The 27,250-nt window shown below is 46.3% G+C and overlaps 1 protein-coding gene across 2 annotated transcripts in view; it reads right to left on the bottom strand.

Annotated features, from left to right (window-relative positions):
• The window catches only part of XYLB (xylulokinase), a 509,150-nt gene that overhangs the window by 303,345 nt on the left and 178,555 nt on the right, over window positions 1-27,250 (bottom strand). For both annotated transcript variants that reach the window (XM_063921841.1, XM_063921840.1), the window contains exons 10-11: window positions 26,205-26,286; window positions 23,739-23,779 (exon numbers count right to left, since the gene is read on the bottom strand). In XM_063921841.1, coding sequence (XP_063777911.1) covers window positions 23,739-23,779; window positions 26,205-26,286 — 123 coding nt within the window. The remainder of the gene's footprint in view (window positions 1-23,738; window positions 23,780-26,204; window positions 26,287-27,250) is intronic.

Genomic DNA, 27,250 nt, shown 5'->3' on the forward strand with positions numbered 1-27,250 from the left:
TCGCTCGCTGCTGTTAGTTGCAGCGCAGTGATCGGGTTGGAACTGCGCATGCGCCGGTGCCGCAGTGCGCCGGCGCATGGCAGCCGTCGGTGCCTAGCGATCACCTCTGAGACAGAGGCGGTCGCTGGGCGGGAGGGGGCTGAACGGCGGCGTTAAGCTGCCGTTTAGGGGGAGCGGTCCGGCCAACAAAGGCGTGGCCGGACCGTTGGGGGGGGGGGCGGTCTGCAGCGGCAGCGTGATGTCACACGCAGCCGCTGCGGGCCGGGGAGCGATGAGTAGCTCCCGGCCAGCACGCTAAAGCTGTGCTGGCCGGGAGCTACTCTTGAAGTGCACAGGCATCACCGCTGTGCGATGCCTTTGCACTTCTGCAGGGGGGGGGGGCGGCACTGACATGCGGGGCGGACTAGCCCTGTGCTGGGTGTCCCCCCGCATGTCAGTGTGAATGATCATGGCTGTGCTAAATTTAGCACAGCTACGATCAACTCGGAATGACCCCCTATGTGCTTAAGGTCCCAATACATCAGCAATCAGATTCTGTTATTTTTTTCCCTTAATTTAAACTACTGTATCCCAATCCACCAATCTGCACCCATACATTACAGATATTTTTTTAGTGACTTGCAGATCATTTTCAGAAAATACAGATCTGTCTATTTTGAAAGGCTCACCACGATTATTACTATACACTAGCATACCTCCTAATATTCATGATTAGGGACTTCTGCATGTTGCGAAGCTGTGCGCACCCAAAAAGGGCACAAAACCTCTGAAAAGGGGGGCGTGGCTTTGTGGGAATGCTGAGATCGTAAGCCATGTCTCTCATCTGATGTCACTGAGGGGGCATGCCCTGCGCACTGTGAGCTGCTGGCATGCCCCCATTCCCTCTGTCTCCTGTGAATAGACGCTGTGCGCATAGGATATATTCACCGCTGCCCCCCTAAACAGAGCAGTGAGTGACAAGTAGCCTCCCAACTGCCCCCTTCAACCACCCCACCAACAACAACACCACCACCACGGGACAATGCGGCCCTTAAATGGGACAGTGCCAAAAAAATGGGACTCTATCGTGAAAATCGGGACAGTTGGGAGGTATGCACTAGTAATCTACAGCCCCAAATAATATGTGAAAGTAAACATGCTGAAAAATCTGATATTAACAATCCCAATCGATTTTTGGTCGGAATCTGTGAACCCCATACATTGCAGATTTATTTACACAATCGTCTGCAAAACACCAAACTGCCCCAACTGATTGCTGATGTATGGGAGCCTTTAGTAAGCCATGGATCTGGGATGGATGATGGCATCAAAACCTGGACCGTTGAGGTGCCTTGAGGACCGCGTTTAAGTATATCCATACTTGGGCACAGGTGATTTAATTAGCACTTCAGTCAATTTGATTTAACCATCTGTGCTGAGCCATGGATATACTTAAACCCTGAACCGTTGGGGTGTCTTGAGGACCGTGTTTGAGAACCTCTGGCATAAATACAGTAATAGAACATTTTTCTAGCATTTTGCATTGTTTGGGGAATTCTTGCACAGAAGGAGTCAGCCTTTGTTACACATCAACCTGCCACGGTACCTAGTTATAACTAGAGATGAGCGGGTTCGGTTCCTCTGAATCCGAACCCGCCCGAACTTCATGTTTTTTTTCACGGGTCCGAGCGACTCGGATCTTCCCGCCTTGCTCGGTTAACCCGAGCGCGCCCGAACGTCATCATCCCGCTGTCGGATTCTCGCGAGGCTCGGATTCTATCGCGAGACTCGGATTCTATATAAGGAGCCGCGCGTCGCCGCCATTTTCACACGTGCATTGAGAGTCATAGGGAGAGGACGTGGCTGGCGTCCTCTCCGTTTAGAGAAGAGAGAGACACAGTAGAGACGAGAGAGACACAGTAGTAGTAATTTTGGGGAGCATTATTAGGAGGAGTACTACTATACTACTTGCTGAAGTGATATAGATTAGATAGTGTGACTGTAAGTGTATTGTATTATCTGACTTGTGGGGGAGACACTGACAGTGGGGAGCAGTTAGAGTCTGAGAGCAGGACTCAGGAGTACATATAACGTACAGTGCACACTTTTGCTGCCAGAGTCAGTGCCACGCTGCCATTGTTGTGACCACACTGACCACCAGTATAATAATATATTTTGTGATTGTCTGCTTAGGACTCGGAGTACTAGTTGCAAGTTGCAACGTGAGTGACCTGACCACCAGTTTAATAATCAATCACCACCAGTTTAATATATATATATATATATATATATATATATATAATTGTATATAATATATATATATATATATATATATATATATAATATTGTATACCACCTACCCATGGTTTTTTTTTTTTTCATTCTTCTTTATACATACTACTATAGTAGCTTACTGTAGCAGTCTGCGGTGCTGCTGACCTGACAGTGTCCAGCAGGTCCGTCATCAGTCATTACATAATAAATATATATAGTACCTGTCCGGCTGCAGTACTAGTGATATTATATTGATTTCATCTCATTATCAATAATTTATCATCCAGTCTAGATTCTATATTAGCAGCAGACACAGTACGTTAGTCCACGGCTGTAGCTACCTCTGTGTCGGCACTCGGCAGTCCATCCATAATTGTATACCACCTACCCGTGTTTTTTTTTTTTCTTTCTTCTTTGTACATACTACTATAGTATAGTAGCTTACTGTAGCAGTCTGCGGTGCTGCTGAGCTGACAGTGTCCAGCAGGTCCGTCATCAGTCATCATTACCTAATAAATATATTATCTACCTGTCCGGCTGCAGTACTAGTGATATTATATATACATACATATATATATTGATTTCATATCATTATCATCCAGTCTATATTAGCAGCAGACACAGTACGTTAGTCCACGGCTGTAGCTACCTCTGTGTCGGCACTCGGCAGTCCATCCATAATTGTATACCACCTACCCGTGTTTTTTTTTTTTTCTTTCTTCTTTGTACATACTACTATAGTATAGTAGCTTACTGTAGCAGTCTGCGGTGCTGCTGAGCTGACAGTGTCCAGCAGGTCCGTCATCAGTCATCATTACCTAATAAATATATTATCTACCTGTCCGGCTGCAGTACTAGTGATATTATATATACATACATATATATATTGATTTCATATCATTATCATCCAGTCTATATTAGCAGCAGACACAGTACGTTAGTCCACGGCTGTAGCTACCTCTGTGTCGGCACTCGGCAGTCCATCCATAATTGTATACCACCTACCCGTGGTTTTTTTTTTTTTCTTTCTTCTTTGTACATACTACTATAGTATAGTAGCTTACTGTAGCAGTCTGCGGTGCTGCTGAGCTGACAGTGTCCAGCAGGTCCGTCATCAGTCATCATTACCTAATAAATATAGTATCTACCTGTCCGGCTGCAGTACTAGTGATATTATATATACATACATATATATATTGATTTCATATCATTATCATCCAGTCTATATTAGCAGCAGACACAGTACGTTAGTCCACGGCTGTAGCTACCTCTGTGTCGGCACTCGGCAGTCCATCCATAATTGTATACCACCTACCCGTGGTTTTTTTTCTTCTTTCTTCTTTGTACATACTACTATAGTATAGTAGCTTACTGTAGCAGTCTGCGGTGCTGCTGAGCTGACAGTGTCCAGCAGGTCCGTCATCAGTCATCATTACCTAATAAATATATTATCTACCTGTCCGGCTGCAGTACTAGTGATATTATATATACATACATATATATATTGATTTCATATCATTATCATCCAGTCTATATTAGCAGCAGACACAGTACGTTAGTCCACGGCTGTAGCTACCTCTGTGTCGGCACTCGGCAGTCCATCCATAATTGTATACCACCTACCCGTGGTTTTTTTTTTCTTTCTTCTTTGTACATACTACTATAGTATAGTAGCTTACTGTAGCAGTCTGCGGTGCTGCTGAGCTGACAGTGTCCAGCAGGTCCGTCATCAGTCATCATTACCTAATAAATATATTATCTACCTGTCCGGCTGCAGTACTAGTGATATTATATATACATACATATATATATTGATTTCATATCATTATCATCCAGTCTATATTAGCAGCAGACACAGTACGTTAGTCCACGGCTGTAGCTACCTCTGTGTCGGCACTCGGCAGTCCATCCATAATTGTATACCACCTACCCGTGGTTTTTTTTTCTTCTTTCTTCTTTGTACATACTACTATAGTATAGTAGCTTACTGTAGCAGTCTGCGGTGCTGCTGAGCTGACAGTGTCCAGCAGGTCCGTCATCAGTCATCATTACCTAATAAATATATTATCTACCTGTCCGGCTGCAGTACTAGTGATATTATATATACATACATATATATATTGATTTCATATCATTATCATCCAGTCTATGTTAGCAGCAGACACAGTACGTTAGTCCACGGCTGTAGCTACCTCTGTGTCGGCACTCGGCAGTCCATCCATAATTGTATACCACCTACCCGTGGTTTTTTTTTTTCTTTCTTCTTTGTACATACTACTATAGTATAGTAGCTTACTGTAGCAGTCTGCGGTGCTGCTGAGCTGACAGTGTCCAGCAGGTCCGTCATCAGTCATCATTACCTAATAAATATATTATCTACCTGTCCGGCTGCAGTACTAGTGATATTATATATACATACATATATATATTGATTTCATATCATTATCATCCAGTCTATATTAGCAGCAGACACAGTACGGTAGTCCACGGCTGTAGCTACCTCTGTGTCGGCACTCGGCAGTCCATCCATAAGTATACTAGTATCCATCCATCTCCATTGTTTACCTGAGGTGCCTTTTAGCTGTGCCTATTAAAATATGGAGAACAAAAATGTTGAGGTTCCAAAATTAGGGAAAGATCAAGATCCACTTCCACCTCGTGCTGAAGCTGCTGCCACTAGTCATGGCCGAGACGATGAAATGCCAGCAACGTCGTCTGCCAAGGCCGATGCCCAATGTCATAGTACAGAGCATGTCAAATCCAAAACACCAAATATCAGTAAAAAAAGGACTCCAAAACCTAAAATAAAATTGTCGGAGGAGAAGCGTAAACTTGCCAATATGCCATTTACCACACGGAGTGGCAAGGAACGGCTGAGGCCCTGGCCTATGTTCATGGCTAGTGGTTCAGCTTCACATGAGGATGGAAGCACTCAGCCTCTCGCTAGAAAAATGAAAAGACTCAAGCTGGCAAAAGCAGTAGCACCGCAAAGAACTGTGCGTTCTTCGAAATCCCAAATCCACAAGGAGAGTCCGACTCCAATTGTGTCGGTTGCTATGCCTGACCTTCCCAACACTGGACACGAAGAGCATGCGCCTTCCACCATTTGCACGCCCCCTGCAAGTGCTGGAAGGAGCACCCGCAGTCCAGTTCCTGATAGTTAGATTGAAGATGTCAGTGTTGAAGTACACCAGGATGAGGAGGATATGGGTGTTGCTGGCGCTGGGGAGGAAATTGACAAGGAGGATTCTGATGGTGAGGTGGTTTGTTTAAGTCAGGCACCCGGGGAGACACCTGTTGTCCGTGGGAGGAATATGGCCACTGACATGCCTGGTGAAAATACCAAAAAAATCAGCTCTTCGGTGTGGAAGTATTTCAACAGAAATGCGGACAACAGGTGTCAAGCCGTGTGTTGCCTTTGTCAAGCTGTAATAAGTAGGGGTAAGGACGTTAACCACCTCGGAACATCCTCCCTTATACGTCACCTGCAGCGCATTCATAATAAGTCAGTGACAAGTTCAAAAACTTTGGGTGACAGCGGAAGCAGTCCACTGACCAGTAAATCCCTTCCTCTTGTAACCAAGCTGTCACGATCCGGGTATCTGGACGCCATTACTTACCCTTCAGATGCCTCCTAAGGCTGGCTCAGCGTTCCAGGACCGGATCCCGCTGTTCCTGAGTTTCCACATGCAGAATGTGAGAGTGGTGATTTCATCAGCCGCGGCCTCCGCTGTGCCCGCGTGGTTAAATGTGCGCTTGTCAGTCTGGCGTCTCCTGTCTCCTGTGGCCGGCGTCGCCATTACTGTTTCAATTCTCACATGGATTACAAACCAAACTTCCCTCCAAGTGTCTGCATGGGCGCAGCCATCTTGGATTTTGTCATCTGATCATTTCCACCAATCTGCTGTCTGTATTGTTGATTTGCATAATTGCCTAGCCAACCCCTTCCTTGCTGCAGGTATAAGTAAGCTGTGCCTGAGCAAGGAAGTCGTCAGTGCTTTGGTTGTCTAACCTAGTTCCAGTTTGTCTCTCTCCTGTGGTTGTCTTCCAGGTTCCAGCTCCTGTCTCCAGACTTCTGCTATAGAGACCCGCACCAGCATTCCATCTGCGGTGTAGCCTGACTCTCCGATCCATTCTGGACTCACCTGTTTCCAGCTACAACAATCACCTGCTTCCAGCCCAGCTTCCAGCAGTGTACAGCTTCTCTTAAAGGGCCGGTGTCCTTTCTGCAGTTTACCACTCTCCACCGGTATTATTATTTCACCGCTCTCAAACAATCACCTGCTTCCAGCCCAGCTTCCAGCAGTGTATAGCTTCTCTTAAAGGGCCGGTGTCCTTTTCTGCAGTTTACCACTCTCCACCGGTATTATTATTTCACCGCTCTCAAACTCCAAACTTCATTATTATTTCACCGCTCTCAAACAATCACCTGCTTCCAGCCCAGCTTCCAGCAGTGTATAGCTTCTCTTAAAGGGCCGGTGTCCTTTTCTGCTGTTTACCACTCTCCACCGGTATTATTATTTCACCGCTCTCAAACTCCAAACTTCATTATTATTTCACCGCTCTCAAACAATCACCTGCTTCCAGCCCAGCTTCCAGCAGTGTATAGCTTCTCTTAAAGGGCCGGTGTCCTTTTCTGCAGTTTACCACTCTCCACCGGTATTATTATTTCACCGCTCTCAAACTCCAAACTTCATTATTATTTCATCGCTCTCAAGTTCGTTTATTAATTAACTGGTTCCAGCCAGTATCCACTCCGTACCAACAACAGTCTGGTTCCAGCCAGTATCCACAGCAGCCGTTTTTACCTTCAGCAGCCCAGCCTTTCCTGGAACATCAGCTGGTACGATCCTGGGTTCTCTCCATTGCTACAGTCAGGCCTGGTAAGGACTTTCCAACTAGAAGATTATAAGAACTGTCTCACACTACCAGTGCCTGTGGCCCTTGCCACCCTGTAGTACCCAGGAATTGTATTTATCCTCTGTTGACTTTTATGTTTCCTTTTACTGCTGCTGTGTTACGGAGTTTGTCATAATAAACATCATTGACTTTTATCCTGGTTGTCGTGGTCACGCCTTCGGGCAGTTATTCTACATGTTACTTACATGTCTAGGGGTCTGATACAACCTCCCAGGTTCCGTTACATCTCAGCCCCTACAACTGAGGCTGCCTCCCGTCAGCTCAGGCCCTCAGTTGTGACAGTAAGCACTGACCTAATGAATCCAGACGGAGACCAGGATCAAGCGGCCAGGCCGATGCAAGAACTGGCAGCCCGACTTGAACATCAGGAGGCTGCACAGGGCCACATCATCCGCTGTCTCCAGGATCTCTCTACACGGCTGGATGGGATTCAAACGACCCTCCGTGGACCTGGCACGTCCGGTGCGTCCACTACAGTGACACCAGCTGTAACCCCACCCTCCTTACCCATTTCCAGTCCACATCTTCATCTTCCAACGCCAGCAAAATTTGATGGATCTCCAAGGTTCTGCAGGGGATTTCTCAATCAATGTGAAATCCACTTTGAGCTTCTACCTGGCAATTTCTTCAGTGACCGTACCAAAATTGCCTATATCATCTCCCTTCTCAGTGGCTCAGCCCTTGACTGGGCATCACCTTTATGGGAGAGGTCTGATCCCCTGCTATCCTCCTATACTGACTTTGTAGCTACATTCAGGCGCATCTTCGACGAGCCAGGCCGGATAACATCTGCTTCATCTGAGATTCTCCGTTTACGCCAGGGAACACGTACTGTGGGACAGTATCTTATACAGTTTAAAATCCTGGCATCCGAACTGGCATGGAACGACGAGGCCCTGTATGCTGCATTCTGGCATGGCTTATCAGCACGCATCAAGGATGAGTTAGCTACCAGAGACTTGCCCTCTAAGTTGGATGAGCTAATTTCTCTTTGCACGAAGGTTGATCTACGTTTCAGAGAGAGAGCAACCGAGCGAGGAAGATCATCTACTCCTAAATCTTCTGCTCCTCCTCCTCGTCAACCATCTCCATCCAAGGATGAGCCTATGCAAATTAGTCGTTCCCGTCTATCTCCCGCTGAGCGCCGAAGACGTCTCTCTGAGTCTCTCTGTCTCTACTGTGCAGCTCCGTCGCACACTATCAATGCCTGTCCCAAACGTCCGGGAAACTCCAGATCCTAGCTCGCCAAGGAGAGAGCCGGCTAGGAGTAATGATCTCCTCTCCATCTCCTCATGACTGTAACCTCCCAGTGTCGCTCCAAATTGCTCAACGTTACAGGAACGTCATTGCCCTCCTTGATTCCGGAGCAGCTGGGAATTTCATAACCGAAGCTTATGTTAAACGGTGGTCCCTACCCACCGAGAGACTGTCCTCGTCCATCTCTTTGACTGCCGTGGATGGCAGCAAGATTTTTGACGCAGTCATTTCCTTAAGGACTCTTCCAGTTCGTCTGAGAGTGGGAGTTCTTCATTCTGAGTATATTTCTTTTTTAGTGATTCCAAGAGCCACACAACCAGTGGTTTTAGGCCTTCCATGGCTCCGTCTCCACAACCCATCAATTGACTGGACGACTACGCAAATACTGGCATGGGGTCCCTCCTGTGCTGAGACTTGTTTAGCCAAAGTTCTTCCTGTTTGTTCTTCCTTCCCCAGGTCATCTGATGTTCCGCCTCCTCCATATCAAGACTTCACGGACGTGTTCAGTAAAGCATCTGCTGATATCCTTCCTCCTCATAGAGAATGGGACTGCCCAATCGACCTCATTCCAGGGAAGGTTCCACCGCGAGGCCGAACTTATCCGTTGTCTCTGCCTGAGACACACTCCATGGAAGAGTACATCAAAGAGAACCTGGCGAAGGGTTTCATCCGACCATCTTCTTCTCCAGCCGGCGCAGGCTTCTTCTTCGTTAAGAAGAAAGACGGTGGTCTGCGTCCGTGCATCGACTACAGAGGTCTGAACGACATTACCGTCAAGAACCGATACCCTTTACCCCTGATTACCGAGCTCTTTGATAGAGTTAGTGGTGCAACTATTTTCACAAAGCTGGACTTGAGGGGTGCCTACAATCTCATCCGAATCCGTGAGGGTGACGAGTGGAAGACCGCCTTTAACACCCGTGACGGACATTATGAGTACCTCGTCATGCCCTTCGGATTGAGCAACGCTCCAGCAGTCTTCCAGCACTTCGTGAATGAGATTTTCAGGGACATCTTGTACCGCCATGTCGTGGTTTATCTAGACGACATCCTCATCTTTGCTAATAATCTCGAAGATCATCGTTTCTGGGTAAAAGAGGTTCTTTCCCGTCTCCGTGTCAATCACCTCTATTGTAAATTGGAGAAGTGTGTGTTTGAAGTTAAAACCATTCCGTTTCTAGGTTACATTGTGTCCGGTTCCGGACTAGAGATGGATCCTGAGAAACTCCAAGCAATCCAGAATTGGCCTATACCCTTAAACCTCAAAGGGGTCCAGAGGTTCTTAGGGTTCGCCAATTATTATAGAAAATTTATACGAGACTTTTCCACCATTGTGGCGCCTATCACTGCATTAACCAAGAAAGGTGCTAATCCGTCCAAGTGGTCCGAGGAAGCTACACAAGCCTTTCACCTTCTGAAGCAACGGTTCATCTCTGCACCAGTTCTGAAACAGCCCGACACCGACTCTCCTTTTATCTTAGAGGTAGATGCCTCCTCCGTTGGAGTAGGAGCAGTGTTATCCCAGAGGGCCAAAGATGGACATCTACATCCTTGCAGTTTCTTCTCCCGGAAGTTCTCCCCAGCTGAGCGCAACTATGCCATTGGCGATCCGGAGTTGCTAGCCATCAAGCTCGCTCTGGAGGAGTGGAGATACCTGTTGGAGGGAGCTTCCCACTCAATCACCATACTTACCGACCACAAAAATCTTTTATATCTCAAAGGCGCACAATGTCTGAATCCTCGTCAGGCCAGATGGGCACTTTTCTTCTCTAGGTTTGACTTTAAACTCCAGTTCTGTCCGGGTTCTCAGAATCGTAAGGCCGATGCCCTTTCCCGCTCATGGGAGCAAGAAAATGAGTCCGAGTCTGCAGACAAGCATCCTATTATTAATACGTTGGCATTCTCCACGGTAGGGATGGACTCTACGCCTCCACCAGGAAAAAGTTTTGTTAAGCCAGTTCTAAGGAAGAAGCTCATGCATTGGGCCCATGCTTCCCGTTTTGCTGGACATACAGGCATTCAGAAAACCCTTGAATTTATTTCTAGGTCCTACTGGTGGCCAACTCTGAAGAAGGACGTTATGGAATTTATTGCCTCCTGCTTAAAGTGTGCCCAACACAAAGTCTCCCGCCAGTCGCCTGCGGGGCAACTGGTTCCATTATCTGTTCCCCGTCGACCTTGGACCCATTTGTCGATGGACTTTGTTTCCGATCTACCTATCTGCAACAAGTTTAATACCATCTGGGTGGTAGTTGACCGGTTCACCAAGATGGCACATTTCATCCCTCTCACCGGTCTTCCGTCAGCTTCCAAGTTGGCTCAAGTGTTTATACAAGAGATCTTCCGACTTCACGGTCTTCCTGAAGAGATCATCTCGGATCGTGGAGTACAATTTGTAGCCAAATTTTGGCGAAGTTTGTGTCAAGCCCTCCAAGTCAAGTTAAAGTTTTCCACGGCTTACCATCCTCAGACCAATGGTCAAACCGAGAGGGTGAATCAGGACTTGGAGGCCTTCCTCCGTATATATGTGTCTTCCTCTCAAGATGACTGGGTTCAACTTCTTCCTTGGGCCGAGTTCAGCCACAACAATCAATACCATTCCTCATCTTCTTCTACACCATTCTTCATTAATTATGGATTCCACCCTAAAGTCCCAGAATTCCAACCGCTTCCCGCAACTTCTGTTCCAGCAGTGGATGTCACCTTGCGTCAGTTTTCAAATAACTGGAGGAACGTCCGCGCAGCCCTGCTTAAAGCCTCATTCAGGTATAAGAAGTTTGCCGATAGGAAGCGTAGAGCGGTTCCTGCTCTCAGGGTGGGTGATCGTGTGTGGCTGTCCACGAAGAATTTGAGGTTGAGAGTTCCCAGCATGAAATTTGCACCTCGCTACATCGGACCCTTCAAGATTGAACAAGTCATCAATCCTGTTGCCTACAGGTTACAGTTACCATCCTTCTTGAAAATACCCAGGACATTTCATGTTTCTTTGTTGAAACCGCTGATCCTGAATCGGTTTCATTCCGCACTTCCTCCAGCTCCCAAAGTTCAGACTCAACGGGGAGTCGAGTACGAGGTGGCCAAGATTTTGGACTCACGTTTCCGTTACGGTCAGTTACAATACCTCATTGACTGGAAGGGCTATGGTCCTGAAGAACGCTCTTGGACCAATGCCTCAGACGTCCATGCTCCTGCCTTGGTCCGAAATTTCCACGCAAAGTTTCCTTTAAAGCCTAAGAAGTGTCATGGGGCCACTCCTAAAGGGGGGGGTGCTGTCACGATCCGGGTATCTGGACGCCATTACTTACCCTTCAGATGCCTCCTAAGGCTGGCTCAGCGTTCCAGGACCGGATCCCGCTGTTCCTGAGTTTCCACATGCAGAATGTCAGAGTGGTGATTTCATCAGCCGCGGCCTCCGCTGTGCCCGCGTGGTTAAATGTGCGCTTGTCAGTCTGGCGTCTCCTGTCTCCTGTGGCCGGCGTCGCCATTACTGTTTCAATTCTCACATGGATTACAAACCAAACTTCCCTCCAAGTGTCTGCATGGGCGCAGCCATCTTGGATTTTGTCATCTGATCATTTCCACCAATCTGCTGTCTGTATTGTTGATTTGCATAATTGCCTAGCCAACCCCTTCCTTGCTGCAGGTATAAGTAAGCTGTGCCTGAGCAAGGAAGTCGTCAGTGCTTTGGTTGTCTAACCTAGTTCCAGTTTGTCTCTCTCCTGTGGTTGTCTTCCAGGTTCCAGCTCCTGTCTCCAGACTTCTGCTATAGAGACCCGCACCAGCATTCCATCTGCGGTGTAGCCTGACTCTCCGATCCATTCTGGACTCACCTGTTTCCAGCTACAACAATCACCTGCTTCCAGCCCAGCTTCCAGCAGTGTACAGCTTCTCTTAAAGGGCCGGTGTCCTTTCTGCAGTTTACCACTCTCCACCGGTATTATTATTTCACCGCTCTCAAACAATCACCTGCTTCCAGCCCAGCTTCCAGCAGTGTATAGCTTCTCTTAAAGGGCCGGTGTCCTTTTCTGCAGTTTACCACTCTCCAACCGGTATTATTATTTCACCGCTCTCAAACTCCAAACTTCATTATTATTTCACCGCTCTCAAACAATCACCTGCTTCCAGCCCAGCTTCCAGCAGTGTATAGCTTCTCTTAAAGGGCCGGTGTCCTTTTCTGCAGTTTACCACTCTCCACCGGTATTATTATTTCACCGCTCTCAAACTCCAAACTTCATTATTATTTCACCGCTCTCAAACAATCACCTGCTTCCAGCCCAGCTTCCAGCAGTGTATAGCTTCTCTTAAAGGGCCGGTGTCCTTTTCTGCAGTTTACCACTCTCCACCGGTATTATTATTTCACCGCTCTCAAACTCCAAACTTCATTATTATTTCATCGCTCTCAAGTTCGTTTATTAATTAACTGGTTCCAGCCAGTATCCACTCCGTACCAACAACAGTCTGGTTCCAGCCAGTATCCACAGCAGCCGTTTTTACCTTCAGCAGCCCAGCCTTTCCTGGAACATCAGCTGGTACGATCCTGGGTTCTCTCCATTGCTAGAGTCAGGCCTGGTAAGGACTTTCCAACTAGAAGATTATAAGTACTGTCTCACACTACCAGTGCCTGTGGCCCTTGCCACCCTGTAGTACCCAGGAATTGTATTTATCCTCTGTTGACTTTTATGTTTCCTTTTACTGCTGCTGTGTTACGGAGTTTGTCATAATAAACATAATTGACTTTTATCCTGGTTGTCGTGGTCACGCCTTCGGGCAGTTATTCTACATGTTACTTACATGTCTAGGGGTCTGATACAACCTCCCAGGTTCCGTTACATCTCAGCCCCTACAACTGAGGCTGCCTCCCGTCAGCTCAGGCCCTCAGTTGTGACACAAGCTCACGCAAACCACCCCACCAACTCCCTCAGTGTCAATTTCCTCCTTCCCCAGGAATGCCAATAGTCCTGCAGGCCATGTCACTGGCAATTCTGACGATTCCTCTCCTGCCTGGGATTCCTCCGATGCATCCTTGCGTGTAACGCCTACTGCTGCTGGCGCTGCTGTTGTTGCTGCTGGGAGTCGATGGTCATCCCAGAGGGGAAGTCGTAAGACCACTTTTACTACTTCCACCAAGCAATTGACTGTCCAACAGTCCTTTGCGAGGAAGATGAAATATCACAGCAGTCATCCTACTGCAAAGCGGATAACTGAGGCCTTGGCATCCTGGGTGGTGAGAAACGTGGTTCCGGTATCCATCATTACTACAGAGCCAACTAGAGACTTGTTGGAGGTACTGTGTCCCCGGTACCAAATACCATCTAGGTTCCATTTCTCTAGGCAGGCGATACCGAAAATGTACACAGACCTCAGAAAAAGAGTCACCAGTGTCCTAAAAAATGCAGCTGTACCCAATGTCCACTTAACCACGGACATGTGGACAAGTGGAGCAGGGCAGGGTCAGGACTATATGACTGTGACAGCCCACTGGGTAGATGTATGGACTCCCGCCGCAAGAACAGCAGCGGCGGTACCAGTAGCAGCATCACGCAAACGCCAACTCTTTCCTAGGCAGGCTACGCTTTGTATCACCGGTTTCCAGAATACGCACACAGCTGAAAACCTCTTACGGCAACTGAGGAAGATCATCGCGGAATGGCTTACCCCAATTGGACTCTCCTGTGGATTTGTGGCATCGGACAACGCCAGCAATATTGTGTGTGCATTAAATATGGGCAAATTCCAGCACGTCCCATGTTTTGCACATACCTTGAATTTGGTGGTGCAGAATTATTTAAAAAACGACAGGGGCGTGCAAGAGATGCTGTCGGTGGCCAGAAGAATTGCGGGACACTTTCGGCGTACAGGCACCACGTACAGAAGACTGGAGCACCACCAAAAACTACTGAACCTGCCCTGCCATCATCTGAAGCAAGAAGTGGTAACGAGGTGGAATTCAACCCTATATATGCTTCAGAGGTTGGAGGAGCAGCAAAAGGCCATTCAAGCCTATACAATTGAGCACGATATAGGAGGTGGAATGCACCTGTCTCAAGCGCAGTGGAGAATGATTTCAACGTTGTGCAAGGTTCTGATGCCCTTTGAACTTGCCACACGTGAAGTCAGTTCAGACACTGCGAGCCTGAGTCAGGTCATTCCCCTCATCAGGCTTTTGCTGAAGAAGCTGGAGACATTGAAGGAGGAGCTAACACGGAGCGATTCCGCTAGGCATGTGGGACTTGTGGATGGAGCCCTTAATTCGCTTAACAAGGATTCACGGGTGGTCAATCTGTTGAAATCAGAGCACTACATTTTGGCCACCGTGCTCGATCCTAGATTTAAAGCCTACCTTGGATCTCTCTTTCCGGCAGACACAAGTCTGCTGGGGTTCAAAGACCTGCTGGTGAGAAAATTGTCAAGTCAAGCGGAACGCGACCTGTCAACATCTCCTCCTTCACATTCTCCCGCAACTGGGGGTGCGAGGAAAAGGCTCAGAATTCCGAGCCCACCCGCTGGCGGTGATGCAGGGCAGTCTGGAGCGACTGCTGATGCTGACATCTGGTCCGGACTGAAGGACCTGACAACGATTACGGACATGTCGTCTACTGTCACTGCATATGATTCTCTCAACATTGAAAGAATGGTGGAGGATTATATGAGTGACCGCATCCAAGTAGGCACGTCACACAGTCCGTACTTATACTGGCAGAAAAAAGAGGCAATTTGGAGGCCCTTGCACAAACTGGCTTTATTCTACCTAAGTTGCCCTCCCACGAGTGTGTACTCCGAAAGAGTGTTTAGTGCCGCCGCTCACCTTGTCAGCAATCGGCGTACGAGGTTACATCCAGAAAATGTGGAGAAGATGATGTTCATTAAAATGAATTATAATCAATTCCTCCGTGGAGACATTGACCAGCAGCAATTGCCTCCACAAAGTACACAGGGAGCTGAGATGGTGGATTCCAGTGGGGACGAATTGATAATCTGTGAGGAGGGGGATGTACACGGTGATATATCGGAGGATGATGATGAGGTGGACATCTTGCCTCTGTAGAGCCAGTTTGTGCAAGGAGAGATTAATTGCTTCTTTTTTGGTGGGGGTCCAAACCAACCCGTCATTTCAGTCACAGTCGTGTGGCAGACCCTGTCACTGAAATGATGGGTTGGTTAAAGTGTGCATGTCCTGTTTATACAACATAAGGGTGGGTGGGAGGGCCCAAGGACAATTCCATCTTGCACCTCTATTTTCTTTAATTTTTCTTTGCGTCATGTGCTGTTTGTGGAATGTTTTTTGGAAGGGCCATCCTGCGTGACACTGCAGTGCCACTCCTAGATGGGCCCGGTGTTTGTGTCGGCCACTAGGGTCGCTTATCTTACTCACACAGCTACCTCATTGCGCCTCTTTTTTTCTTTGCGTCATGTGCTGTTTGTGGAATGTTTTTTGGAAGGGCCATCCTGCGTGACACTGCAGTGCCACTCCTAGATGGGCCCGGTGTTTGTGTCGGCCACTAGGGTCGCTTATCTTACTCACACAGCTACCTCATTGCGCCTCTTTTTTTTCTTTGCGTCATGTGCTGTTTGGGGAGGGTTTTTTGGAAGGGACATCCTGCGTGACACTGCAGTGCCACTCCTAGATGGGCCCGGTGTTTGTGTCGGCCACTAGGGTCGCTTATCTTACTCACACAGCTACCTCATTGCGCCTCTTTTTTTCTTTGCGTCATGTGCTGTTTGGGGAGGGTTTTTTGGAAGGGACATCCTGCGTGACACTGCAGTGCCACTCCTAGATGGGCCCGGTGTTTGTGTCGGCCACTAAGGTCGCTTATCTTACTCACACAGCTACCTCATTGCGCCTCTTTTTTTCTTTGCGTCATGTGCTGTTTGGGGAGGGTTTTTTGGAAGGGACATCCTGCGTGACACTGCAGTGCCACTCCTAGATGGGCCCGGTGTTTGTGTCGGCCACTAGGGTCGCTTATCTTACTCACACAGCTACCTCATTGCGCCTCTTTTTTTCTTTGCGTCATGTGCTGTTTGGGGAGGGTTTTTTGGAAGGGCCATCCTGCGTGACACTGCAGTGCCACTCCTAGATGGGCCCGGTGTTTGTGTCGGCCACTAGGGTCGCTTATCTTACTCACACAGCTACCTCATTGCGCCTCTTTTTTTCTTTGCGTCATGTGCTGTTTGGGGAGGGTTTTTTGGAAGGGCCATCCTGCGTGACACTGCAGTGCCACTCCTAGATGGGCCCGGTGTTTGTGTCGGCCACTAGGGTCGCTTATCTTACTCACACAGCTACCTCATTGCGCCTCTTTTTTTCTTTGCGTCATGTGCTGTTTGGGGAGGGTTTTTTGGAAGGGACATCCTGCGTGACACTGCAGTGCCACTCCTAGATGGGCCCGGTGTTTGTGTCGGCCACTAGGGTCGCTTATCTTACTCACACAGCTACCTCATTGCGCCTCTTTTTTTCTTTGCGTCATGTGCTGTTTGGGGAGGGTTTTTTGGAAGGGACATCCTGCGTGACACTGCAGTGCCACTCCTAGATGGGCCCGGTGTTTGTGTCGGCCACTAGGGTCGCTTATCTTACTCACACAGCTACCTCATTGCGCCTCTTTTTTTCTTTGCGTCATGTGCTGTTTGGGGAGGGTTTTTTGGAAGGGACATCCTGCGTGACACTGCAGTGCCACTCCTAGATGGGCCCGGTGTTTGTGTCGGCCACTAGGGTCGCTTATCTTACTCACACAGCTACCTCATTGCGCCTCTTTTTTTCTTTGCGTCATGTGCTGTTTGGGGAGGGTTTTTTGGAAGGGACATCCTGCGTGACACTGCAGTGCCACTCATAGATGGGCCCGGTGTTTGTGTCGGCCACTAGGGTCGCTTATCTTACTCACACAGCTACCTCATTGCGCCTCTTTTTTTCTTTGCGTCATGTGCTGTTTGGGGAGGGTTTTTTGGAAGGGACATCCTGCGTGGCACTGCAGTGCCACTCCTAGATGGGCCCGGTGTTTGTGTCGGCCACTAGGGTCGCTTATCTTACTCACACAGCTACCTCATTGCGCCTCTTTTTTTCTTTGCGTCATGTGCTGTTTGGGGAGGGTTTTTTGGAAGGGACATCCTGCGTGACACTGCAGTGCCACTCCTAGATGGGCCCGGTGTTTGTGTCGGCCACTAGGGTCGCTTATCTTACTCACACAGCTACCTCATTGCGCCTCTTTTTTTCTTTGCGTCATGTGCTGTTTGGGGAGGGTTTTTTGGAAGGGACATCCTGCGTGACACTGCAGTGCCACTCCTAGATGGGCCCGGTGTTTGTGTCGGCCACTAGGGTCGCTTAGCTTAGTCATCCAGCGACCTCGGTGCAAATTTTAGGACTAAAAATAATATTGTGAGGTGTAAGGTATTCAGAATAGACTGAAAATGAGTGTAAATTATGGTTTTTGAGGTTAATAATACTTTGGGATCAAAATGACCCCCAAATTATATGATTTAAGCTGTTTTTTAGTGTTTTTAAAAAAAAAAACCCGAATCCGACAAAAAAAATTTGGTGAGGTTTTGCCAAAACGCGGTCGAACCCAAAACACGGCCGCGGAACCGAACCCAAAACCAAAACACAAAACCCGAAAAATTTCCGGCGCTCATCTCTAGTTATAACCAAAAGAAAACACATGATGTATCTATATACTGTATTTGTCTTATTCAATGTTCCATAAATGTCAGTATAGCATTTCATAAAACCTTGATAAAGAATCTCATTAAAAAGTAACACATAACCTCTACCCATGGTCTTATTTCCATCTGTCTACAAAGAAAAAAAACCTGTACTCGCCAACAGAGATATATGTTAAACATCTACACAAACAAAATGCATACTTATGTAGAGGTTGGAGGAGAGTGCTAGGGTCAGTGCTATGTCCTATTAAACACTGTATTCATTACAGGGTAAGAAGCCAATTATTTCTCAGGGTATTTCCATTGGTTATTATTAGTCTTATTATTAGACCTGTGACCTCTCTCCATGCTGTTATAATGCAAGAACTCTGAAACATCAATAACCTTTCCAAAGAATATTACCACTCTCTCAGTAAGTTGCTGTAGGAACAGACCTTGAAGATGCTCAGCTAATTCTGACACTGTACAGTATTTGCATGAGGAGGGCTGTGTATACAGTGCCTTGCTAAAGTATTCACCCCCCTTTGCATTTTTCATGTTTTGTTGCCTCACAACCTGGAATCAAAATGGATTGTCTGAAGATTTGCATCATTTCATTCGCAGAACATGGCTACAACTTGGAAGATGTTTTTTTTATTTATTGTGAAGTAAACAACAAATAGGACAAAATAACAGAAAACTTCAGCAAGCATAAATATTCGCCCCCCTAAAGTCAGTACTTTGTAGAGCAACCTTTTGCGGCAATTACAGCTGAAAGGCTCACATCTTGCCACTGGAATTTTTGCCCATTCCTCAAGGCAAAACTGCTCCAGCTCTTTGCTGGTCTGTGAGTTTTGGTGGCCAGTCCTCTCTTGGCAGTTTTGTTGTGGTACCATGTTCTTTCCATTTGAAGATGATGGATTTGATGGTGCTCCAGGGGATCATCAAAGATTTGGATATTTTTTTATAACCCAACCCTAACTGGTACTTTTGAACAACTTTGTCCCTGACTTGTTTGGAGAGCACCTTGGTCTTCATGGTGTGTTGCCTCTTGCTTAGTGGTGTTGTAGCCTCTGGGGCCATTCAGAAAAGGTGTGTTTATACTGATAGATCATGTGACACGTAGAGTCTTCATTTCACTAATTATGTGAATTCTGGAGGTAATTGGTTGCACCAGAACTTTTGAGGGACGTCATAGCAAAGTGGGTGAATACATATGCACATGCCAATTTTCTAATTTTTATTTATAGAAATTATTTTTTATATACATTTTTTGCATTTCACTTCAACTATTGGTGACTATTTTGTGCATATCCATCACATAAAATTCAGATACAAAAATTAAAATTACAGGTTGTAATGTAACAAAATAGGTAAAAAGCCAAGGGGGGTGAATACTTTAGCAAGGCACTGTATGAAAACTAGCTGTTCTACCTATTCTTCGCACGGGAGTTTCTGATTCTCACAGTTGTAAATATAAATTAGTGTAAAAAATGTGGTAAATCTATAGAGCTGTAAATTAGAGACATTTTAATGTAAGTAAATATTAATCCATGGTTCTTGGCGTTACCCGAGGAGCACCCGTAGCAGATATACGGTGAAAAGGTGACAGGACCATTTTTGTGGTTTATTAAATTCTAGAACTGGAGGTGCAATCAAAATTTTTAACCGTTTGTCCGTTTGGGCGTTATAGTTCACGCAACGCAAGCAACGCATCGGTAATTATGTCATAATTTCAATCCCATTTTCATCCCCTTAGGGGAGGGTTATTAAAATTATAATACTACAGTTTTCCTATTTACCACCTGAAGAAAACCTATGTTAAATTTCCTAACCTATTGGTGAGTGAGGGCTTTCGCATTAATGTGTATAGATATGTAGTCATTTGCTGAAAAATATAAATATGCTGTCTACAGAAAAGTCTATTGAGGTTTAGTAGTTTTACAGCAAAGCATTTTCATCAACTGACCCAGGGGTTCAAAGGTCTCCATTTTGTCGGAGTGCCAAAGCTGGGTTCTCCATCTTCCAATGGAGGTTTCCTGTCCTCAGCAATGGAGCCAGCGGTCGGTCTTTCGATAACCTCATGGGTTACTCAACCTGCCAATGGTGACGCCAGAATTCTGACTGGAGACATTATGCCAGCATCAAAATACATATGGGCTCAGGATCCTGGCGTCAAAATACCTACAGCCAGAATCTCGAACGTTCTTCCAGAGGGACTGCCACGGTGGGTGGGGGATAGGTTTAGGCATTAGAAGGGGGGTTAGGGTTAGGGTACAGGGACGGGAAAGGTATGGTTAGGTACCGAGGAGAGAGGGTTAGGTTTAGAAGGTCTGGTTAGGGTTAGGCACCAAGCGGGAGGGGTTAGGTTTAGGCAGCGGGGAAGGGAGGGTTAGGGTTAGACACCCACAAGGGAGGGTTAGGGTACTTTTAAAGGGGCTGTCGGGATTATGATGGTGGGGATGCCACTGTCTGTATTCTGAATGCCGGAATTCCATCCATCAGGATATCATACTGAATCCATATGGATGATGTACACAGTATACATACATATACACATACACACACACACACACACACACACACACATATATACACACAGATGTGTCCATTTACATCTAGCCTCCCTGACCATTAAACAGCTCTTCTAGTCACACCATGCAACTTTTTACATTAAAATGCATCTTAGGGTGTGAATAAAATGCACAAGCATACTCTGCTGATTAAAATGATATGCGGCATGCCTATATTTTGTGTGCAGCCGTGGCTGTATCTGCATATAAAATGCTACGCTACAGTATTTTCCCAGAAAACACTGTAACATACCATTTTATTTTTGAGTGTTTCTTGCATATTGAGGATAAAAAGATATAAATTGTGAGCAAAATAATAATTGAAAAAAACATAAAAATGAGCGCTTATCTGTCCATAGGAGATTCTCAGGTACAGTTTCACAGCTTATAAACCATGCATATAATGTATGTGAAATCTTCTTAATAAGTTTTTTGATGTTTAAACTAGATATCTTCACCGGAAGTGACGTCATAACGCGGGTCACATGTACAATTAGTACTGCTTATCAAGACTGCTAAGACTTTGGCTCCTCTGCTCATCCTAGGGGAGGTACTCCCGGAGACAACGGAGTCATGTGCCGCCGGCCTCCAGATCTGAAGGGGGCACCTCCTCCATTGTCGCCTACTCCCTGTCCTTCCAAACCACACTCTGAGAAGAGGAGAGAGGGAGGTGAATGTGATGACATCAGGGCCGAATTTAGGTGCCAGGCTGCCCCTAGGCACATTATTGGCCACCCTCCATCATCACGTCATTGCCCCCCTTCACTTCAGGTGCCAGTTCGGATGCCTCGAGACCACCAAAGCAACCCCAACCTCACTATCAACTCCTGGACCACAATTTGCTGCCCATTGACTTACTCCCATCATTTGCTAAATGATATAGAATGAATATATATATATATATATATATATATATGCGTATGTTGTAATGACGGGGAAAAAAAGTATCATCTGGCGTTGCTGCACTGGCTGATGTGTCCCTGTTTTAGTATGCAGGCATGAGAGCTGCAGCAGCGATGGACCGACTGCGCAAAGCAGCAGAGCATGGAGTGAGGCAGAGAGCAGCACATACACCCAGAAAGTAGCGCAGTGCAGCAGCTGCCAAGTCCTGATGGAAAGGCACAGGGCAGTTCTGGAGCATTAGGATTCGCATTACTAGTCATGGTACCGCACTTTGTAAAAAGTGTAATCGCTCGTTGCAGGATGTGACAGACGGCCATCAGAGAATTTACAGCCGGGACTCTGGAGAGATAAAAGCGGCAAAAGTGCATGCATTGATCAATAATGTGCTCTATGTGATCGGAGGCTGAAGCAGTGATGGACAGCCTGCATTCCTCCCATTCAGTGATTTATTAGGGTCCCAGGCACTCGAGATTAACCCATTGGATGCAGGAAGTAGCTGTACGCCCCTGCATAGAGAGATGTGTGCTGCTGCTGTGTGTGACATGGGAAGGTAAATTATACAACTGCTTCGTTTTGTTGTTACAGTTTATTAATATGTGCTGTCAGAGATAGCCAATGTCTCCTGGTCAGAGATAGCCAATGTCTGTTTCTGTACTGCAGTTCACTAAAGGGCAGTTTTATCACAATCCACATCTGAGAATGCGGTTGTCATGTGAGAAAATCGCCCCAATCTGCAATGCGTTAATTGAATACATTGCAGGTTTGTAACAATTATCACATGCAGGGACAGAGTTTACAAGAAAGCTGGTTCCTGCAAAACTTTGTGAAACAATACCCTGAGTGTGTCTGCGCATGCGCTACCACCACTGCAGCTGAGTACCCCCCTCCCTCCCCTCCCTGCACTGATTATACTTACCAGACCCAGGGGCCGGTGACCTGGGAGGGCTGACGGTCATCAGATCCAGTGTTCCTGCTGTGACCCCCATGCTGGAACAGGGGTGTATTCACTAACCCTTGGCTGGAGATAAAGTCGCTGGAGACAAAGTACCAGCCAATTGGCTCTTGTCATTTTTCAAACACAACCTGTGGCATGGCAGTTAGGAGCCGATTGGCTGGTACTTTATCTCCATCCAAGGCTTAGTAAATAGACCCCTAGTGACCTGCACTTCTCAGCATCAGAGATCCGATGACCGGCAGCCCTCAATGGGTCGCTGATCACTGGTCCATGGGTGTAGGTAAGTATAATTTTTTTTTTTTAAGTTTTACATTTTTGCTACAGTGATGAGCTTGTGTGTCCATCAGACAGACATAACTGATCACGATCAAACTGTATAGCTTTCTCTGTGAGCCGGCAGAGAAAGCTGTGCAGGAGGCAGGATATCTCAGTGAGCCTGTAATTACACTATCTGAAGATAGTGATATTATCACAGGGTTTACTGCAGTGGGTTGTTTTTTTGTTAAAGAGTTTGCAGTAGTTTTTCACGAAAACTGCTCCAAAATACCTGTAAAACATTTTAGAGGGGGAGTTTGTTTCCTGGTGCTGCAGAAGTTGGGATGTTCGTGGTGGAGGGAATGTGTCTTTGAATGCTACAGGGGCGGGCTGAGGGCATGGCCACTCCTCTTTGGGGGTGTATCTAGCACATCAGAAGCACCCACTCACAGGAGCATGGCATGCCTCCCAGCCAGGGCTGTAGAGAGCCTGGCTGGGCCCAGGTACTTTTCAGGGGGCGTGGCCTAATCAAAGGAGGCATGGACCTGGGTCCTCTATCAGACCTGGGCCCAGGTTATTTGTACCCCCCCCCCCCTCCTCTCGACGCCACTGCTTGCCTCCAGGTGCCGGGTATGAACTTACAGCACTGGCTCATCCTAGACAAAACGCATTGGTACTGTGAAGCTGTACCTGAGAATCCCCTATGGAGAGATACACGTTAATTTGTATGTTTGGTTTTTTTTCTACTCTGCATGTGCTGATCTCCAGTAAAATGGCGTAGGTGCCATTATCCCGGAAATTACTGTAGTGCACATGTGCAGATCTCTGGCAGCCTGGCACCCACTCCAAGTTCTCAATGATATATGAGACACTGCTGGACAAGTAAGAATCACAAATGGGTGCAGGGTTAACCCATTATAGATATGCCGATATATAAGCAGGATAATAACCATCAGAAAGACTCTACACACATTATTTACCACTGCCACACTTACCACTATATCTCCTTCTTTCAGTCTCATTCCAGCCAGAGAAGCTGGGTAAAGAAGAAATCATGGTAAAAACTTGTCAAAACATTGAATCATCAGGTTTTAGTAGACATAAAGGGCCTGCTTCAGAGGTGCACACAGTGCCGAAGATTGCACAGGTCAGCAAGTATTTGCTACTGCATATGCGCAAAAAGTCTGGGATAAGCTTATGAACACACGGAAATCAATGCGTGCGATGGCGTACGCATTTGTGTATAACAGCGCAATGACTTGAGATGGCATCTGTGATTCGTGGGCAGTCAGGGTGAAGACTGTGAGGTGACCTAAAGTGATTGTAAATCGAGGAGGTGGATTGGACGTGTTATGGAAGAGTCATGCACGCATTTCGCCATTCGGCTGGGATCACTGACGCAGCACCGCGGACACTGTGGCCATATTTTGATAAAGTTACAAAGGAGGCTCTGTGTCAGGCAGGCGTCGGTTGATGAGTTGATGGTGTGACCAATGATAGGACAGTACGGATGGTGTAATGGTTAGCATTACTGCCATACAGCACTGAGGTCATGGGTTCGATTCCCACCATGGCTCTAACTGTGTGGAGTTTGTATATTCTCCCCGTACTTGCGTGGGTTTCCTCCGGGTACTCCAGTTTCCTCCCACAATCCAAAAATATACTGGTAAGTTAATTGGATCCCAATAAAATTAATCTTAGAGTGAATGTGTGTGCATGTACAAGTTGTAGGGAACATACTGTATATTGTAAGCTCCACTGGGGCAGGGACTGATGTTGATGGCCAAATATGGTCTCTGTAAAGCTCTGCGGAACATGTGTGCGCTATATAAATAACTGGTAATAAATAAATGGTGGAGAGATTGGATCCGCCAGCGTAGTCGAGCAGAGCTCAGATATACAAAGTGGGCATTGGTGGGTTTGCTGTATCCGTTGCGCTGAAGTACACAAGAGGAATGCCCAAGCTGACATTTGCAGATTGTCACACTTGTGAATCTGTGAGAAATCGCAGCCGCGCATGATTTTCCTGCTCCTCTGACTCAGGCCCAAAGTTTCCACTGTGATCATGTTCATATAAGCTCAATTGTCAGGTTGTCAGCACTTGTTTTATTGGTTAGTCTTCGGTGAGCTATAGCCTCCTAGATACCACAGATTTCTCCACCTTTTCTATTCTCCTGTCTCATTCCTGCAGCCCTCTTAGGTAGCAATGGTAGATGTGCAGGAATTACATTTATATAATGTATAGAAGTGAAGAAGACATGACGCCATTTCTGGCTAGCATTATGTATGCTTGCGCTGGAGAAAAGCCCAGGAAGAGACAGTTCTGTTCATCCCGCTGGCTCTACCGGCACCTGTTCTGCGGATGTGGGCACCTAATAATTGCATCTTTCACATCTGCAGCCTCCTTTTCTTCTCGCCAGGACAGTCCTTTACTACAAGGTCTGTCCCGACACTTCAAAATATATAAAATAATACAGAGGTAAAGTTGAAAATTTTTTTTATGCCACTTTTTGCTTTTCTTTTTAAATAAACCCCAAAATCACATCACAAGAGTTTGTCAGGAGCTTTATTTCTCACCTTAAACAGGTGCCCATGCATTTTTTTATTTACTTTTTTCCACAACTAATATTGGTTTTTACACACTTTTCCAGTTTGCGCTGAGGGATTCTCTCTTTGTCAAATATATATGTGACAAAGATTTTGAGAGCATAATCATTAACATGTATGCTGTTTTTGGTACAAGAGTGTATTTCAAAACTTTCAAATTCAATGCTAGGCAGCATGCAATACTGTAGATTATACATTGGCATTTGCTTGACATTAACTGCTAAATGTCAGTTTCTGAGTTGGTATATAGGGCCCCATTTAACAATAAGTGATAAGTGATTCATCTCTCTTTTCTAAGGCTAATAGGTGCTTAAGCACCTTTCTGGTATCTACTGTATGAAGGCAGATACTGCAGTGTGGCTATTTGGGCAGAGTACAGCTCAGTTGCTTTCTTCCGCCCATCTTACAAAGTGTATGGGCTGTGCATTCAAAAAAAGAGCATTGTCTGAGACTTAATGCTTGTTATGAAGTTTCAAACTCGCTAGGTAATCCTGGTGTCCAGCTGTGTCAGCGAGTGGTAACAATTCACTGCTGCAGCTCCACCTCCTGGCCCCACTTTCCGCCCCCTCCTTCCATCTCTCCACCCACTCTCTCCTGCTCTCTGTTCAAAACCTCCTGCTCTTCACTGATCCATTTCATTCGCCTGTGTGTTAGCCGCACAGAAAAACACAGCTGCTTGGTTAGATAACACTACCACTTGCCAGAGAGCATGGTAGTGTTAAATACCGGCAACAAGAGGGGCCCATAGCATGGCGAGCAGCAACGAGAACAGGCACCCATTTTTTTTTTTCATTGCTGAATGTGGTCCATAGTCGTCCATAAACACACACAGATTTGTATATGTAGCCGCTTACCTGGGTTATCTCCAGTGAACGCAACAACACTGCAATCATGGCTAAACCCATAGCGCTGAACGTAATATGTGGACACAGGCCCCTATCAGAGGAAGGAAATGCACCAACAGCTGTAATGATTATATAATCACATTAACAGTCATTTTTATACACAAATTAGGCAGCTACTAAGCTGGGATGTGGCGTAAAATATGTAGAAAAACATGGATACACCTATGCATAATGCTGTTCAGATCAGTGGTTCCTCATTTTCAATAAAAATGTAACCAGGAGCTTATAACAACATTTTTTAATTTGCATTCAACTATCCATAATAATAATAAACACATATGTGTTTGCAGAGAAATGTGGTTTTCTATTCAAACTGAATTGCGCCCTTGTATTTTACTGAACATTAAAAGTGTGCCTGTCACCTGCACATAATGGAATGACTGATGAGTACTGTTCCTGAACGTTCCAGTGGTAATACTGGTTTTTAGTGAATTTATAGGCCAGTTAGGACACAAAACGGCTGCCTCCAATTTGTACAGTATATACAGTATATGAGGTTCACTTTTAAATTAAATGCTAGAGTGTATTGATAAGGCTATTTATCTTATAACATTCACAATAAATGGGTAAGTGACTCAGTACGCAATTGGCGTATGGGGTACCGTAAGGGTACGCACTTAGCGTAGCATACGCTCGGCCGTGATCGAGACGCACATGCGACATGCTCGCTCACAGCTTAATGCGTGGTGTCGAGCATGCTATAGGCGGCCGACTACCATAATGCTACGCTACCAGCGTAGCGGACGCTCGAGTCCACGAGGAGAACACAAGCGGCGCAGACGCTCACGGGATGACAATCAGTAAACCTTGAATGTAACACACAGAAAGGATACTCTTATACTGTAAACCTTGTACTGAAATATTGTAGCGATGTAACGCTGCTTAACCTGGTTAATGCTAAAGCTGCTTGAGCGTTTGAGACGCTCCTATTACCTTCTGCAATATAATAAACACACGATACCTTGCTAAGGTTCCAACACCTTTACTAACAAGCT

The sequence above is a fragment of the Pseudophryne corroboree genome, chromosome 5, assembly GCF_028390025.1.
Source record: "Pseudophryne corroboree isolate aPseCor3 chromosome 5, aPseCor3.hap2, whole genome shotgun sequence".
In the NCBI taxonomy this organism is placed as follows: domain Eukaryota; kingdom Metazoa; phylum Chordata; class Amphibia; order Anura; family Myobatrachidae; genus Pseudophryne; species Pseudophryne corroboree.